Here is a 17,760-nt window from a genome sequence, read left to right on the forward strand (position 1 = left end):
GTTTCGTAAATTTTTCAGCGAATCGAAACATAACAAATTTGCTTATCACTAGTTATCAGTATTATATGACCCACCATTAACAGTTAAACATGAGAAACTTTCATGGTTAAGAACCTGACCTTTCTTCTAAAGAAGGGTCCAAACATTTTACTTGAATTTCTTAACTTCCCCCTGTAAGCCATATTGGAGGACTGAAGGTCACAGGCTCATGTTTAACACATGTGCACTTTTAAATGTAATGATTTTGAACAGAAACTTTGTTTTATTTATTATACTCTAGGTGAATATTTTTTTGTCCCTTCTTTTTCTTCTATAATCGTTAAGAGCAAGATTTGTTAGCTGGAGGAGACTCAAGAAGTTGTCCTGGAATAGCAGAAAAGAACACTATTCAGCACCATGGACAGCAGATCTTTCTGCTCAGTGCAATAGTAATAGGGTGACATTATGGGGCAGATTTATCATGGGACGAATTTCAAAGTAGAAAATACTTCGAAATTCGACCAACGAATTGAAATACTTTGTCTTCGAATATCGAAGTCGAAGTACTTTTCACAGAATTTGGCAATAGTACGATCGAAGTAAAATCGTTCGATCAAACGATTAAATCGTTCGAATCGAACGGTTCGAACGCTTTTAGCATACAATCGAACGATTTTACTTCGATGTGTAAAGACTCAGAAAATGGTTGTAGAAGGTCCCCATAGGCTAACATAGCACTTCGGCAGGTTTAATTTGGGGAAGTATTGAAGTCGAAGTTTTTTTAACGAGACAGTACTTCGATTATAGAATGGTCGAATATTCGAACAATTTTTACTTCGAATCGAAGTCGAAGTAAATTCGAAGTCGTAGTATCCTATTCGATGGTTGAAGTATCCAAAAAATTACTTCCAATTTTGCATTTTTTTACTTCGAAAATTCCCTTGAACTTACTTCAACCCTTGATAAATCTGCCGCTATATGTGAAGCATTAGTTCAGGTGCTGGCCTCATATATACCCCCTACATTGTTAAATATTCCAGAATGTTTATAAAACACTGTTATTTTTCTCAAGTTGTTGCATTATTAATACATAGTCAAAGCCAATATGTGTTTTAATTTAATTTGTATTCAGTTAAAATTTTTCCAGAATACATTCATGTTTTGTAAGATGGTATACTAGCTGCCATATGAAGATATAAAAACAAGCTACAGGAAGAGAATTACAAATATATCCAAAAATATTTAAAACCAACAAATATACCATCTGTGACTAAATTTATATACAAATAACTGTATGGATTAAATTGGTGTAATGAAAAAGACCGCCCCTAAATATAAATCATCCAAATATGGCATAAGTTTTTAAACAGATTAATCTGTATCACAAAAATTTCATAGTACCGATAAGCACTAGAAGATATTCTTAAATGGATTGCTCTGTTTAGAGTATTATTGTTCTGCCTTATTTTTTGTGGATGAAATTGGTCACAATTGATATACAGTATTAATATATATACAATATTAATGTATATACAGTATTAATGTTGTGTCTCCTTTTCATGTATGAAAAGGATTTAGGTTTATTTTCCTGTTTATTAAGAATTCACCAGATATTGGCTGGTATTTATTATTTTCTATTTATGCATTAACTTTTGTGGTGTTTATTAACCCTTTTAATCAACCCTTTTAGGGTTGATATCCATCCTAATAGGATCTATGTTAAATCTGACTCACTGTTTATATTTCATAGTAGCACTTTCCTGCACTGATATTTATAGCTATATTTATATCATTTATAAAGAATTTAATAGGTTTGCCTGGTATGTTTTGGTATAAATATATTGGAGCCAGTAAAAAAACAGGGCCTTGTAATTTCTTTCTTTCTAAAGAATGCAGTCTCTAGATCCCCCAGCCAGTGTCTCATGAGCAACTTGTTGCTGACCAACCCCTTGATGTTGCTCTCAGTGGCTTCAGACAAGATGCTTCTTTATAAATTCCTGGTAATGCATCTTAGGTGTTCATCTGGATAATAACGCATGCAGAGCTTAGTAGAGCTGTATCAGATCAGGGCTAAGATTTATCTCCCATGTCAGAGAAAGCCAGTAGGGCTTGTGTATGAATGCAGTCATTTGTTCATGTATCTAGATCTATGCACCATGTTCTCCTAGAATACCAGTTTTTGTACCTAGCATGCAGCAAAATAGCAGGTGATAATTTCACCACCCTCTTAAGGACCATTAACTGTTGTGGTTGTCAAAGTTGCTGCTAAATCTGTGTATATGCTGGGCAGAAGTTCTTTAACATGCAGCCAAGAAGCATAAGAGATACAGGGACTGCACCCTGTTGAATAAACAATTAAAGATGCCTGGAATCATTTCATGGAATTGTGTCACTGAGCTAAACTCAGATCCATTTGTCACTTTTTGAATGATTCAGATCAACTGCACAAGCACTCCATTTAAACAATAGGTCTACACCTATAGAAGGAAACCTTCACGTTTTAAAAATGGCTGAAATAGAGTTGTGTATAGCTTCTTACTGTTCAAGCAGCCTGATCTTATTTATTGTAGCTGTTTCTGAGACTGGATGAAACAGTTTTCCTCTTTACTAAATATGCTGCCAGCAGAGTATACAAGAGATTTTTAAACAGAGTAAATGTTTACAAATACAGCTAGCAATGAGCAACAGAAATTTCTTACCCAGCAAGCCTTTTACTAATATGATAATTGGAAGCAGCTTTAGCTCTTGAAAATACTATGTCATAATCCTCTCTTTTAGATTTTTAGATCTATAAGGAATTGTTCTGTTTTTCTGTTAAAACTCTTTTCACCATGGTAAAACTCTTGCTTAACAGATTGGTGCTTTATACATAAAATATGAAGCTTGTTTTTTTTATATACTTAGAGACTTACTCTAAACGCTTCTCTGCAAAGTGTATTTTTAAGATTCTACTTTAGTCACTAAGCACGAGCAGGCATTGTGCATCAGTTTTCCATCTCATGTAGTGGAGTGGACTACACAAATTGTAGTGGAGTGGACTACACAAATTCACTAAGATGCGGATTTTAATGAACGTTACCTCTTGCGCCAGACTTGCCTTCGCCACCTCAGACCAGGCGAAGTGCAATAGAGTAGATAGAAGTTCCTCAAAAAATAGTTGAAAAGTCTGAAAAAACGCTGACGACTTTTCAGTTTTCAGGGTGATAGGCTGCAAAAGATCGTAAATCTTTTTTAGGGTACCTGGCTTCCCCCCATATTTCCTGTGGCACATAAACTATACACTGGGCACATGTGTAGTCCATTATAACAACTGTATTTTCTTTTATTAAAGTTCCCTGGGCTTGTGTAGTGTAATGTATTTGCTGCAACATATATGTCCAATGAAATTTAACTTCCCGCCATATACAAATTAGCCAACACTAGCGCAACTTTGCTTTGCTTGCCGAAACTTTGCCATTGTTCAGCGCCCTGGATGCAACTTTGCATTTTAGTGAATTAGCGTTGCCCTGGCGAATTTTTGCCTGGCGATGTGAGAGAAGCCGTTGCTGGTGAATTCACGCAGGTTAGTGAATTTGCCCCTATATATGCAACAATCCCAGGTAATTGCAAAAAAATACATTACAGGGGAGACTGAATGTAAAATTTGTTACAATGTATTTTGTGAAGAATTTTTGATAAATTAGTGGGAATTATTGATAAATGAGTTAAATTTGTGGATGGGAGCTAGGTCAACTTTGTTTTAATAAATAAACGACTGCGTTTTAGTAAATAACCCCTAACTGTTCTGCACTGTTCTAAGAAGAATATACTGTATGCATTGTAGGTGAATGATAATAATGTCGATGCAAACAATACTGAATACAGCATACTAGTTAGTTAGTTCCCCTGTTACATTTGTTACATTTTGTACCTACCTTCTTTCATGGGATTTTAAGGTGTATTACAATTAGTCTTCTTGAAACACTGAAGCATACTCCTACATAAAAGGCATTCACATTGCCAAAAATATTAAACACCAAAAAATGTTTCCTCTAATTGCTGTGTGAATGTTCTGTGACTAATTTTTTCATCAGTCGGAAGTATTTTTAAATTTCATTATGCTTTATTGGTTTGTTTGCTGGAAATGAAAGCATGCAGGAAAGCAGCAGAGGCGTATGGGCTGCCATCCAGATCATCAATCAGAATTCTGGCTATACTTACAGTGTTTGCTGGGACCTGCACTCTGATGAGCTTATGTACTTTCATAAATATGGGAAGGGAACGGACTTTGAGATATACATAATTACACTCATGTATCCATGTGATTCACTGCCTATCTGATAGAAATGGTACTCAATTTCATTGCTTTTTTTCTATAGCTTTTTCCTAATGATTAAAGGGGTTGTTCACCTTTGAGTTAAAGGGATGGTTCACATTTAAATTAACTTTTAGTATGTTATAGAATGGCCAATTCTTAACAACTTTTAAATTGGTCTTCATTTTTAATTATTTGCCTCCTTCCTCTTTCCAGCTTTCAAACGGGGGTCACTGACCCCTATCTAAAAAACAAATGCTCTGTAAGGCTACACATTTATTTTATTGCTACTTTCTATTACTCATCTTTATATTCAGACCTTTTCATATTGATATTCCAGTCTCATATTCAAATCAGTGCATGGTTGCTAGGGTAATTTGGACCCTAGCAATCAGATTGCTAAAAATGGCAAGATGGAGAGCTGCTAAATAAAAAGCAAAATAGCTCGAAAAAATCCAAATAATAAAAAATGAAAACCAATTGCAAATTTTCTCAGAATATCATACATCATACTAAAAGTTAATTTAAAGGTGAACAACCCCTTAATGTAATCATACTAGTGTTCCTCAGAAAACACACAGTTCCTCACTATACTGTAAATTGTACAAAACCCTTACTTGGAAAGAGTGCCTATATTTACCACTGCACTGGTTGTGTGATATGACAACATGTGTGCTTTATGATTCTTGTATTGATCTCTGATTTATTTTCTTAAATGGACTGTTGTCTCCACCCTTCACTTTATTTTTATATGGCATCCTCTTATCTATTATGAAAGCTCTGTTAGATCACCATCAACTGTTTAGCTTTTTCATAATGTCATCTCCTTCCTAGGAATTTCCTGCATACATCTTTCTTTATATTTTTTTATATTTTCCTGGTAGTGGGTAAACAGGGGCATGCTTTCTTAACTAAAACAAGAAAAATATCCACTCCTTATGGTGACAGCTTACATGACACTGGTTAGCTGCAAAAACTTTTATCAAAAATTTCTTTATTCAAACATCACTCTTGTGTCCAACATTTCGCCCCACATTGATAAAGGCCCCAATGTGGGCTGAAACGTTGGACACAAGAATGATGTTTGAATAAAGATATTTTTGATAAAAGTTTTTGGAGTGCTGGTCCATTTTGAAAGATATATATATATATATATATATATATATATATATATATATATATATATATATATATATATATATATATAGATAATTATCTATCTAAATAGAGAGAGAGATAATATGTAGATATATTTTCCAATGTCATACATTAACCCATGTGATAACTGATTTATGGAAAGATAATTTTTTGCAAAAAATGTAGAATGCATTTCTTGAACAGATGGATAGCAAAATAGTCACTTTACCCCAATTTAACATGTTCCCAGCACTGGAATGGTTAAATAAGACTAAATTTAAAAAAAAAAATGTTTTATTGTTTTGGCACTGTAACATTTGTATTTGTTGTCTACTAAAACCATTTATCAGATCTACGTAAGATGTATTCAATTATTTTTTTGGAAGAAAACAACATAAAAACCTAGGTAATTTCATTTCAAAACAGGATGTTTATCAAGGGTGAAATCTGGTTTATATGGATTTTTCCCGTTTTAATACAAGAACCTGAAATGGCTTTGATTTAGATCTGCATTCTATTTATAATTGGGAGCTGACACTCTTCAATGAATGTATCTTTTTTAAAATAAGGCTGTTCCAGTGTAAGATTGCATACTGTATCTCCCTATAATTAATATCATTTAATCTATAAATATGTGTATGTATATATATATATATATATATATATATATATATATATATACATACAGGTATAGTATCCCTTATCTGGAAACCCGATATCCAGAAAGCTCTGAATTACGGAATGGCTGTCTCCAATAGACTCCATTTTATCCAAATATTCCAAATTTTTAAAAATGATTTCCTTTTTCTCTGTAATAATAAAATAGTAGCAAGTACTTGATCCCAACTAAGCTATAATTAATCCTTATTGGAAGCAAAACCAGCCTATTGGGGTTATTTAATGTTTAAATACATTTCTAGTAGACTTAAGGCATGAAGACCCCAATTACAGAAAGATCCGTTAACCGGAAAACCCCAGAGCATTCTGTATAACAGGTGCCATACCTGTATACCTGTGTGTATATATGAATATATATATATATATATATATATATATATATATATATATATATATATATATATATATATAATGTGTATAAATATATGCAAAGCTACATATCTTCAGTAAATATTTGTCATAGGCTGCTATGTCTAGTGCATGCACAAAGGAATTCCCCACATTCATATGAAAAAAAATCAGGGTAGGATATAGGAGTAGGAAGAAAAGGTAGGAACCTCAGACTCATTATTAGAAGGGGCTTTGTTTTATTAAAATGTCTGCACTCCTCTTTTTAAATTAAACATTGCAGATTTCCTTTGTTCTTGCACACTCCTTTGGAATCCTTTACCTGCCACGTTATTCAGGTGCTGTTCCTCTATAGCAGTGATCCCCAACCAGTAGATTGTGAGCAACATGTTGCTCTCCAACCCCTTGGATGTTGCTCCCAGTGGCCTCAAAGCAGGTGCTTATTTTAAAATTCCTGGCTTGGAAGCAAAGAAAGTTTTGGTTGTATAAAAACCGGGTGCACTGCCAAACAGAGCCTCAGTGTAGGTCGATAATCCAAATAGGGGCTACCAAATGGCCAATCACAGCACTTATTTGGCACCCCAAGAACATTTTTCATGCTAGTGTTGCTCCCCAACTCCTTTTACTTCTCAATGTTGCTCACGGGTTCAAAAGGTTGGGGAGCCCTGCTCTATAGGATGAGATCACAGTACTTAATTCAGTGCAGCACAATCTCTTTCTATACAGCATGTACACCCGATTAAAGTAGCAGTGTTGTGGCAAGCAAGTGATTTTATAAAAAAAAAAGAGGGGATGAGAAACTCTCTAGAAATTCTTTATTTTGTACACATTGGTACAACATATTCAGGAATTAACCAGCAATCAGTTAGGGAATAAATGTATTTTTGCAATGCAGCTAATATTTTGCTTTTACTTTCAGGGACAAAAAAAATGCTATTTTTGGTGAATATTAAAAATTGTAGACCCACAGCGAAACACCAATTGTAGTATAAATCAAGCAGAGTGTTGTTTAAGCAGTATATTGCTAAGCAAAAAACATAACAATTACATAGCTTGTACACAAAAATGGCAGCAATGCTCAACTGCTACCAGTGATCGCTGAGCAATTTCCCCTCCAGAAACTGACCTAGGGGTTGGCAAAAGAGGTATGTGCACCCCCTTGCTGTTGCACCCTAGGCAGTTGCATCTTCTGCCTACCACTAGTTGTGGCCCTGGAAAACAGCAATTAATTATTATTTCCCACAACTTTATCTGAACATGATCTGATTTTCCATTTTTCTAAATGTACCATATTTTATCAGAAATAGCCCACTTCTCTTAATATTTTCTTGGCAGCTCTTCAGCTGCCACCTCTTTGTGAGGTCCATTGCTTAACAAAATATGAAAGATATACAACTTGGATAAGTGGACTATTTAAAACTTGCTGTATGCTTTGCTTATCTTTAGTACAAATCAGTTAGGCTATATTCCTGCTATAAATAAATGTGGATACACTGTAAACTTACTGTGTTTTTCTCCAGTTCTACCATCTGCTTTAATATTTTGTTTCGTGTAAAGGCGTTTAGAAGAATGAGATTTAAAAAAAAAAGCAGTTAAATTGACAGCTTGTAACAAAATATTTAATGCTTATCTCATTTATGCAGAAAATGTGGTATTTTACTTGGTTCAGTTTAGTAGGTGGGAGATTATATGAGAAACTCTCTATACAATACTCTAGAACGAGAACATTTTCAACACAATATATTGCTTGAGAACAGAGTAATCGATTTCAAAAATGCCCATGATATATTAAGGGATATCTCCAAATAGCCAACTAAATAACAAACATCCTGCTAATGCTACCTTTCATGTACTGAGTCACTACTAAAACATTAAGGGGCAGATGTATCAAGGGTCGAATTTCGAGGGGTTAAATCCTTCGAAATTCGACTGGGGAATAGAATCGAATAGGCAATTCAGGTGAATTTACGCGCTGGCGAATAGTCGATTGGATGAATTTTTGCCCGGCGAATAGTTGCACAATCGAATATTAGATCGAATAAAAAGGCATTCGATCGATCATTCGATTGAATGAAAATCGTTAGATCAAAAACGTCGAAAACAAGCCTATGGGACTTTCCCATAGGCTTTTAAAGCAATTCGGTAGGTTTTAGGTGGCAAAGTAGGCAGTCAATGTATTTTTAAAAGAGACAGTACTTTGACTATCGAATGGGCTAATAGTCGCAGCGTTTTTGAGCTCGATCTATTCGAATCATTCTACTCAGGCGAATTTACGCCAATTCGATAGTCGAGGAGCACAAAAAACTGCTCGAAATTCGAGTACCTTTCCCTCTATTCCTTCACTCGAACTTACTGAATGGGCCCCTAATAGTAGGGCACAAAATCCAGTAGGCATTTGGACTGTATCATGTCACAATAAGTTGATGTATATGTCAATCTTACACAAATAATAAAAACTGTGTAGCGTTTGTTCTAAATTTGTCTTAGTGCATATTGATGTTTTAAATCACTGTTTTGCCACTAGTGTAATTTTTGACCCAAAAGCTGGGAATATCCTAATCTGTTTATTTGACATTTTCAGACAATGAGTTGATCTTTGCCTCATTTGGCCATCCACTCATTTGTCCCCTAGTCCAATGATTGTAGATGTCTATTCTGAACCTTTGCAAAATACTTCATCTACAGCTAGATATCTGTTGCCCCTTCAGATATAAATTGGTCAGGCAGTTGTTTTTGACCCTATACACAGGCTGTCATGCTTTCAACTTGGTCTGGGGTGGTCAAGATGACAGCCAGTAACACCCCTTGTATGGCTAGATTAAAGGGGTTGTTCACCTTCCAACATTTTTTCAGGTCAGTTGGTTTCAGATAGTTCACCAGAAATAAAGACTTTTTTTCTATTACTTTCTACTTTCTATTTGTAATTATTTTTATAATATTGATATTTAAAGTTTCATTTTCAGATTCTTATGTCTTTCTAATTCGGCTCCTGAAGGGGGGTCTCCTACACTGTAAACTGTTCTACAAGATACATTAGTTGAGACATTTCTTAGCTTTGACCCTGCTGAGCCTAATCCCTGAGTTTCATTAAAGGCAGCTGTTAGAATTGATATCATAGTTGCTAATATTCCACAGATGCTGCTAAGAAATGTATCAACTAATGTAGCAAATTGTAACAGTTCATCTGCACCTGAATTACTGAGCTGCCAGACTGAAACACCAGACACAGGAATATTAAACTTTATACTTCAATTTTGGAAAATTTAAAAAATGTCTTTACCTCTGGTGAAGAGTCTGAAGACAACTGAACTGAAAAAAGTGTTTGGAAGGTGAACAACTCTTTTAAGAGAAATATTTACTTAAAATTACTTTCAGCCTCTTCTCATTATATTAATAAAAATAAGACTATATATTGTGGGTTAAAGAAATATTATAACAGCATAAGTAGATTTAGTAAAGTTGCTATTACATTGATTCAGGTTCAAACAACTAAAATCAAGAAATGTTTTGGAGTGGTTATTTCATTTTTTATTTTTACATTGTTTGACAGTGCCAAAGGCATTAAGTTTATTGAAGTCAATGGCAGTATACATAAAATAATTTATGCTTTTCAATTTAACAAGATAATCCAGATGTGACAGTAAATTAAAACACAGTAAAATTAATTTGATTCAACAACATATTGCTAAAGGCAAATATGAAGATAAATTTGATCTGACAACAGTTACATTAAATGTATATTATTAGTCAAGTTAATTGAATTGTTGAAGAGTTTTAAGAAAAATACACGGCACAAAAGAAACGTAAATTGATAATACATGATAGAGCACTAATTGTGCATAGAACGCTGTAAATGTTTTATAATTTATTTATAGAATGAACAGATGATGGGGAAAATTATATAAGAATTCAAATATATTGGCCATTAAGTTACAGCAATAAAGAAAATTGAGAAGAAGGAGGTCTTTGCTCATAGGTCTAACAATTGAACTATTTTAAGGAAAGTAGACTCATCTCCTGCCACATTAAATAGGAAAAAATGTTATGTGCATAGAAAAAATCTGTATTCAGCTTTAATGCTTACTTGTACTAGATTTTAATACTATTATCAAAATCAAAATGTTCTGATTATTTTATAAAAAAAAAAGTCAGACCAAACTAGAATCCACGATTTGACCTTATTTACTATTCAAAATTTTTCCCCCTGAATTGCTTGAATTTTTCTGGCTTTTTCCCGAAAATCCAGAGTTTTTCAAATTTTTCCCCAAAAAGCCCATAATCGGATTTTCCGGCTAATTCCAGCGGTGACCACAGAAACTTCCAGATAGGATAGGGACCTCTAGGTCCATTTGTAAAATGATAAAGTACTATTTAATGGAAAACATCCCCTTTATGTAAAACAATGCTGTATGTGAGAATATCATTATGATGGAAAACAAACAATATATTGCAGTTGATATTCAATAGAGCCACTTAAGCAATGCTATTTTATATTTTTCTTTTCATATTTTTAAATATGAATGAGTAAATGTAATGAAAGTTGCAAAGTTTGCACCAGGTTTTGTACTTCAGTTCAATGTTCACTTTCAAAATAGTGATCAGTAAATCCTACCTGCTGGTTGGTTGTTGTGGGTAATTAGAACGGGTGCAAACGTTTTCACTTTTAATACATAAGTGGTAATGGAAAAAAAAGTTCCTGTATGATATAGGTCTAGTCACCTATAGCAACCAATTAGCAGATAACATTTGCTTGTCACCTGTTTGAACGCAAACAGCCATTTGATGGCTATGAGTTAGTACACTGAGAGACCATTACTCCTTTTATTGCATCAACCATTGATGTTTTATTTTTGAGGCTCTCGACTTACCATTTATGTCCCTGCTAATAACAATTCATTTATTCTGTAAGCCACAGACTAATTTCACTGATGTAACTGGCTGGTTTAAAAAGTTCAAATGCCAAACAACATGGTTGACATTTCTGCATTTCAATCTCTCAAAAAATGTGAAAAGTCCTACACCTGGGAACAACTCCCTTTAATGCATTAATTATATAATTTTCTTGCAGTTCCATGTCTATGTCATGCTAAAAGTAATTTATTACTTATTGTGGGGATCAGCAGCTCTCCAGTCTGCAATTTCAGCAATCTGGTTTGCTAAGGTCTAAATTACCCTAGCAATCATGCCTTGATTTGAATAAGAGACTAGAGTATGAATAGGAGATTAAAAGTAATTAAAAGTAGAAATAACAATAAATCTGTAGCCTTACAGAACATTTGTTTTTAAGATGGGGTCAATGACCCCCATTTGGAAGCTGGAAAGAGTCAGAAGAAAAAGGTAAATAATTAAAAAAAACTATAAAAAATTGTGTCTGAAATGGTTTATTTGTTGAAATAACTGTTATAAAGATGTTCTTAGAATAGGAATCAATCACTAAGAAAGTAAGTTGAGCATAGAAAATAATTAGTGATGTCTTCTTGTATTCATTTTTTCAATCACAAAAAGCTTCAAGATGAATGGTCTTCCGATAGATATAAACAAATATATTATTAAATTGTGAGGTACCTGGTTAAGCATTGTACAATTCTTGCATAAATTGTTTGAGGAGGATATCTGATTCTGCCCCATCTTGTTAAAATGCTCTGATTGTAGTCATATTTGCTGACAACATTCATGTTTTTCAAATGCTGGAGTTCATTCTCTTCAAGAGCTTCAGATAAATAAGCATAGATTTTGACTCTTAATGGTTAAATAAATTGAAGCCAATGGCTCTACATTTGGGCAGAACGATGACACTACAATGCTACAAAGGGGATCAGAAAAGGTTCCGTGTCTCAAAGGAACAGCACTCAGGCACATGTGCTGTACAATGCAGAGTTATAATGACAGCTGACTACTGAGGAAAAAAAATCCTTGAGGCTGGGATCTCCAAAGGGAAATATGAGGAAGTATGCTATGGAAAGCACTTACTTGTTCGACTAGAGAAGACTAGAACCTTTATTTCTTACAAAGAAAATAGATCATTTGAAGTATCAATGATTTCTCATTTTAGGGCAAGTTTTCTGTATGGCTTTTGTTGAATAATATATACACTGTTGCCTTTTTTATGTCGGCAACCTAAGTTAAACAAGCTGTAGATTCCCTTGTGACAGTAATCAATTTTTTTTTACCATACATTAAAAAAAATTCTACTACACCAACACATTAAAAAAAACATAGTAACAATTACCAAATGTGTGCCTTGTTTGCCATTGGTGTAAGATTCTAAAAGTAAGGAAAGGATTTTTTTTTATAAAATCGGACTTTTAAAAAAAATCACGAATTTTTCAGAATTTATTAAACTCTGAGGATGGAAAAGTCTGAATCTGAAAATCCGGCATCTCAGACCTGTTGAGGTTGCATATAATTCAATGGGAGAAGTACCAATGATTTTTTTCGGGCAAAATTCTGAGTTTTCGGGTGAAAAATCCGAAAAACTTGAAAATCGGATGAAAGATCTAAAACAAAATAGTGAAAATCTGATTTTTCATGATTTTTTCCCGCAAACCAAATTTTTTTGTCAGAGTTTTTTTCAGAATATATTGAGATAAATTCGGACTTTGATAAATAACAACCTAGGTTATCAATGTATTTTTATTAACAGCATACATAGTAGCAAACCCAATAAATGAACTCATTGGGCAAAGGGCTGGCAGATTGTGGTTTGGATGAGTTACCTAGGTGTAGGTTTTTTAATATTTGTGGTGTTTGAGTTATTTAGCTTTTCATTCAGCAGCTCTTCCGTTTGCAATTTCAGCAACTTTGGTTGACAGGTTCCAAATTACCCTAGCAACCATAAATTGATTTGAATTAGATACTGGAATATGAATAGGAGAGGGCCTGAATAGAAAGAGGCCTGAATAGAAAGAAAGATGAGTGATTAATAGAAGCAATAACACTTTTGTAGTCTTACAGAGCATTGGTTTTTAGATGGCATCAGTAACCCCCATTTGGAAGCTGGAAAAAGTCAGAAGATAAAGGCAAATAATTAAAAAACTATAACAAATAAATAATGATGAGTAATTGAGTTGCTTAGAATTGTCCATTCTGTTACATACTAAAAGTTAACTTAAAGGTTAAACACCCCTTTAAGAAGTATTAATACAATATAATAACGTCTTTAATAGGTTTTTAATGTGGTTAAACAAATTTTTAACAGTACTGTTTACTACACTGTTATTTTGTAAAAAATATTCGCAGCTGCTTTCCAGATTGTCCTATTATTTAAAATAACATCCACTCATACCATCCATTTAGGTGCCTATTGTGACTTATGCAGACAGCAAAAATAAGCTTGCATTTTCACTATTACAATCTTCATATGAGTCTTTTTTCTTTACAGGGCCACAGCAACACATAGGGGACAAGTTATTTTCAAGGATGCCCTGGCACAACAACTGTGCGAACAAGGAGGTAAAACACAGTGGTTGTGATTATTTTCAGTATAGTATGTTGTCTTTTTGTAATTCTTTTCACATTTTAATAACTTTTGCATGGGAATGTTCACTGATCAGAAAAAAGTGCATGTCAGCATTTTATGTATGCTTAAGGCAGATGTCATCTTAGTCATCATATCTGTTATCTTTCATCTCTACTAATGAGGGTCCAAGGGACTTTACTCTAAGGTGAACATTTCTCTCTGTTATTTAATTTAATTTGATTTGATTTCAACTGCACATAAATACAAAGATTAGGTAATATTATAGGTAATAAAAACACTTAGTTTGTACAGGAACATTAATCCATAGCAACCAATAAGATGCTTACAGGTGACCAGTAAATGCTTTCTGCTGATTGGTTGCTATGGGTTACTGCGCCTTGGCAAAATTAGGTGGTTATTTATTAAGCTCCGATTATCCTAACCTCGAGTAATTCGTAGTTTTTGGAGCAAAAAAAAAAACTACAAATTTTTCGAGATTTATTAAAGTCCAATGGTCTAAAAACTCCAAATCTGAATCCCCGGCATCTAAAAGCTCTCGAGGTCCTGTATAAGTCAATGTGGAAGCTCCCAGTGTCTGCGCTAATGTCCATATCGATATCCGATGATTTCGGATTTTTGTAACGCAAAAAACTCAGAAAACATCATAGTTTTCGCTGAAAACTCAGTTAAGGACTAATGGGCTCAAATTTGTCCATTGTTTGTTAATGAGCCCATGTGATTCATTAGTCTAGATTTGTGCCCGAGGCATATCAAATACATGTCTTTAGATCCAAAGTTTATTCATTCAACTAAACAAGGGTTAATTTTCAAACATAGGTGCTAAATTGCACAAGCACAATTATCCATTGGAACCTATCAGATCTATGCTTTAATTCTTTAACTTGTAGTAAACATTTGAAGCTAATTCTGAAGTTACTGGTAATATACACCGTACTTGTGCAATTTAGCACCAGTGATTGTAAATTAGATCTGCAGTGCCATTTTTGAGAAATTAACTTCAGATAATACTTTACCACTTAAAGAAGCAAATTTCCATTTTTTTAACCATATAGAAAGCTTTGGTATTTTGAAAGATAAAAGAAAAATACAATAAGCCTCATTTACTAAACTGGTGCATTGTGCAAATTGCAATTTTTAGACTACAGACCGTGCAGCATTTTCCCCAGAATTCCACTTTCATTCTGTGAATTGTATACAATTTCGGACTGTTGTGGCATACATTTTCAGACTGGTTAATGCATCACTTCCCGTACACCAATGTACATAGCATTAGCATCCTATACTCATAACGTAAGTCAGTAGTGGCTATTGATACAACCCTCTAGTGAAACTGTGGAACTACCACAGCGTCCAAGTTGCCAACAATTCCAGGGTTCCCTTGCTATCGCAAGTTGTTCTGAGCTCATATAGGTGTACATGCTTTTGTGAATGGCAGCAAGGCCAGCTCACAAAACGTAATGGGCTTTTGTACTATTTTTGTACTTCCTTTGCCCTAAAGAACACTTCCATCTTATATGCACAAGAGCGGTATCAGTGACTGCATGACTGGTGCTATTTCTTTTCATTTATACTGAAAGCTCAGTTAAATTTTTAATTTTTGAATCTGCATTTATATTAATTATATCAATTATGTATGAATGAAACTGTTTGCAATTATGTGTTTAAAGGAAGGAGGACAATATACATTTAAATAGGTCTATAAAATGTCAGTTTATTCTAGTGCGTTTGGGTATACTGCCTTAGGTCCCTCTTTTTGTAATTTGTGACTTAGATGTATTAAGGTTTCTAGCAAAATATTGCAAATTATACAGAGATTATAAAGCTCAAATCTAATGAGCTTCAGTGTGAACCTAGATTTTCATCTCCCCAGGAATAATTTTGTTATTAAATCCAGCACAGTTCTGTAATAAAGTACAGATATGACCTTCCACAGCAATAATGAAGGTCTTTAAATCTTATACATATTTAGAATCCCACATCAAACTCAAGATTTAGATCTTCAGAGTTGTAGCACAAGAGCATGGTCTTTTTAAGAAGTGTATCTTATTATACAGAAGGTTTCACAATATGGTAAAATTAGAAATTACAGTTTGCTTTAAACTAACACCAAATCAGTTTAGCATGTAACTATTTTATGCCTTAGCAACCTAGTATATGTGTGATTTTCTGGAAGCCAACCACATAATATTTTCTTTTTTATCTACTTTGTTCAAGCATAGTTTGTAGAATGGCAGATTTTCCCATATGCATTTTTTCTTCAAAGCAATATTTGCTTTATAATAAATTTTATAATAAATAAAGGCATGTTGCTGTTATGAACGTTTGTGCTATTTTCAGTTGCAATATTATACAAAAAGACTGTTCTGTTCTTCAAATTTTCTTATTTTTCTTGGTTCACTGTAGCCTAAACCCCTTTTGATGACTAAGAAAAATTATAATCATCTGATTATATAGCTGGAATACTAGTGTGACAACTGTCACTGTTTTTACAGCTTAGTGGAGCTGTCACCCAGACACAAAAATCTCTTTAATAAAAGTAATTTTCCAATTAAAAATGAAATCCAATTTCTATTTTTTATTAAAGCATTCATAGCTGTTGTAAGCTCATTTAAACATCTCAGCTGTCAATCAAATAGTGTCTGCCCCTCCTCTATGCCTTAGGCATAGAGGCAGGGCAGACAATTACTTTCACTTTCCATTCAGCACTTCCTAGATATCACTGCTCTCCACACATTCCCCCGTTCTCTTAACCATTTAATTGTGTAGCCAAGGCATGGGGATGGACATTGGGTCCCCTATTCTGGTGCACAAACAAGATTCTGAGATGATGCAAGGGTTTCCTTAAAAACAGTGTCCACAAAATGGCTCCTGTCTGCTTGCTATATTTATGAATTCCCAGACTGAAGGAAACAAGATTCAAATAATTTATATTGTGTAATTAAAGTTAATTTTACTTGACTAATGTGATAAAATAGGATTTTAGATTTTTTTTGGGTGATGGGTCCCCTTTAAAAGTATAAGAGGGCATTAGAGCCCTGTCATTGCCAGTGGGAAAGCTCCTCTCTCATGGGTGATGAAGCTGCCCCTTCATATTAATTGGAATAGCCGCATCTAAAACACAGTACATGCAGTGATCCTGGGTTGCTTAAAAATGTGTCCTTCCGCATTTTCAAGCAATTACTCAGGATTACTGCATGTAATGTGTTTTTATGGTTGTTTCCCACTGGCAGAGACTTGGCCCTAACTCCCTGTTATTCTTATAAGGATTTACATACCAGAGCCCCAGAGCCGGCTCTGCTTGTCTCCATGCCCCCTTCCCTATGTCCTTCCTGCGGCTTCCACGTCTCCCTCCCCTTCGCTGTCTTCCTCTCCTTCGTGCACTCACAGGACTGGAGACTGGTGTGTGGGAGATTTGCAAATCTCCCGCCCATGTTCAGTGCCCATAACTAGGCAGCTGGGCGGCATGCTGCCCCTGAATTTCTGCCACCCTAGGCCAGGGCCTTTGTGGCCTTGCCACAAATCCGGACCTGTAGATGTTGAGTCATTCTATCAATGATACTATAGGGAGAATGGAAATATGTCCATGCTAACTAAAAACATACATAGGTAGTCCATGACAAAAAGGTGTCTGAAGTGATTTATCAGATCTGTATTTACAGTAAATGATTATAACATAACCTATTACCAATTAACAATATTAGGTACCAAAAAAAGTGCAAAACAAGGAAGAAAGTGGAGGCTGAATAACTGTTTGGCTGAAGGAACAATTCCATCTATTATATGTACTGTATACTGTACATGTAACATGCTTAACATACCGTGTTTGTCATATTCTTAACCATAC

At 34.3% G+C, this 17,760-nt stretch overlaps 1 protein-coding gene across 3 annotated transcripts in view; it reads left to right on the top strand.

Moving 5' to 3' along the window:
• The window catches only part of reln.L (reelin L homeolog), a 206,685-nt gene that overhangs the window by 48,877 nt on the left and 140,048 nt on the right, over positions 1–17,760 (top strand). For all 3 annotated transcript variants that reach the window (XM_018252669.2, XM_018252671.2, XM_018252670.2), the window contains exon 4: positions 13,818–13,888. In XM_018252669.2, coding sequence (XP_018108158.1) covers positions 13,818–13,888 — 71 coding nt within the window. The remainder of the gene's footprint in view (positions 1–13,817; positions 13,889–17,760) is intronic.

The sequence above is a fragment of the Xenopus laevis genome, chromosome 3L (genome assembly GCF_017654675.1).
Source record: "Xenopus laevis strain J_2021 chromosome 3L, Xenopus_laevis_v10.1, whole genome shotgun sequence".
NCBI lineage: Eukaryota > Metazoa > Chordata > Amphibia > Anura > Pipidae > Xenopus > Xenopus laevis.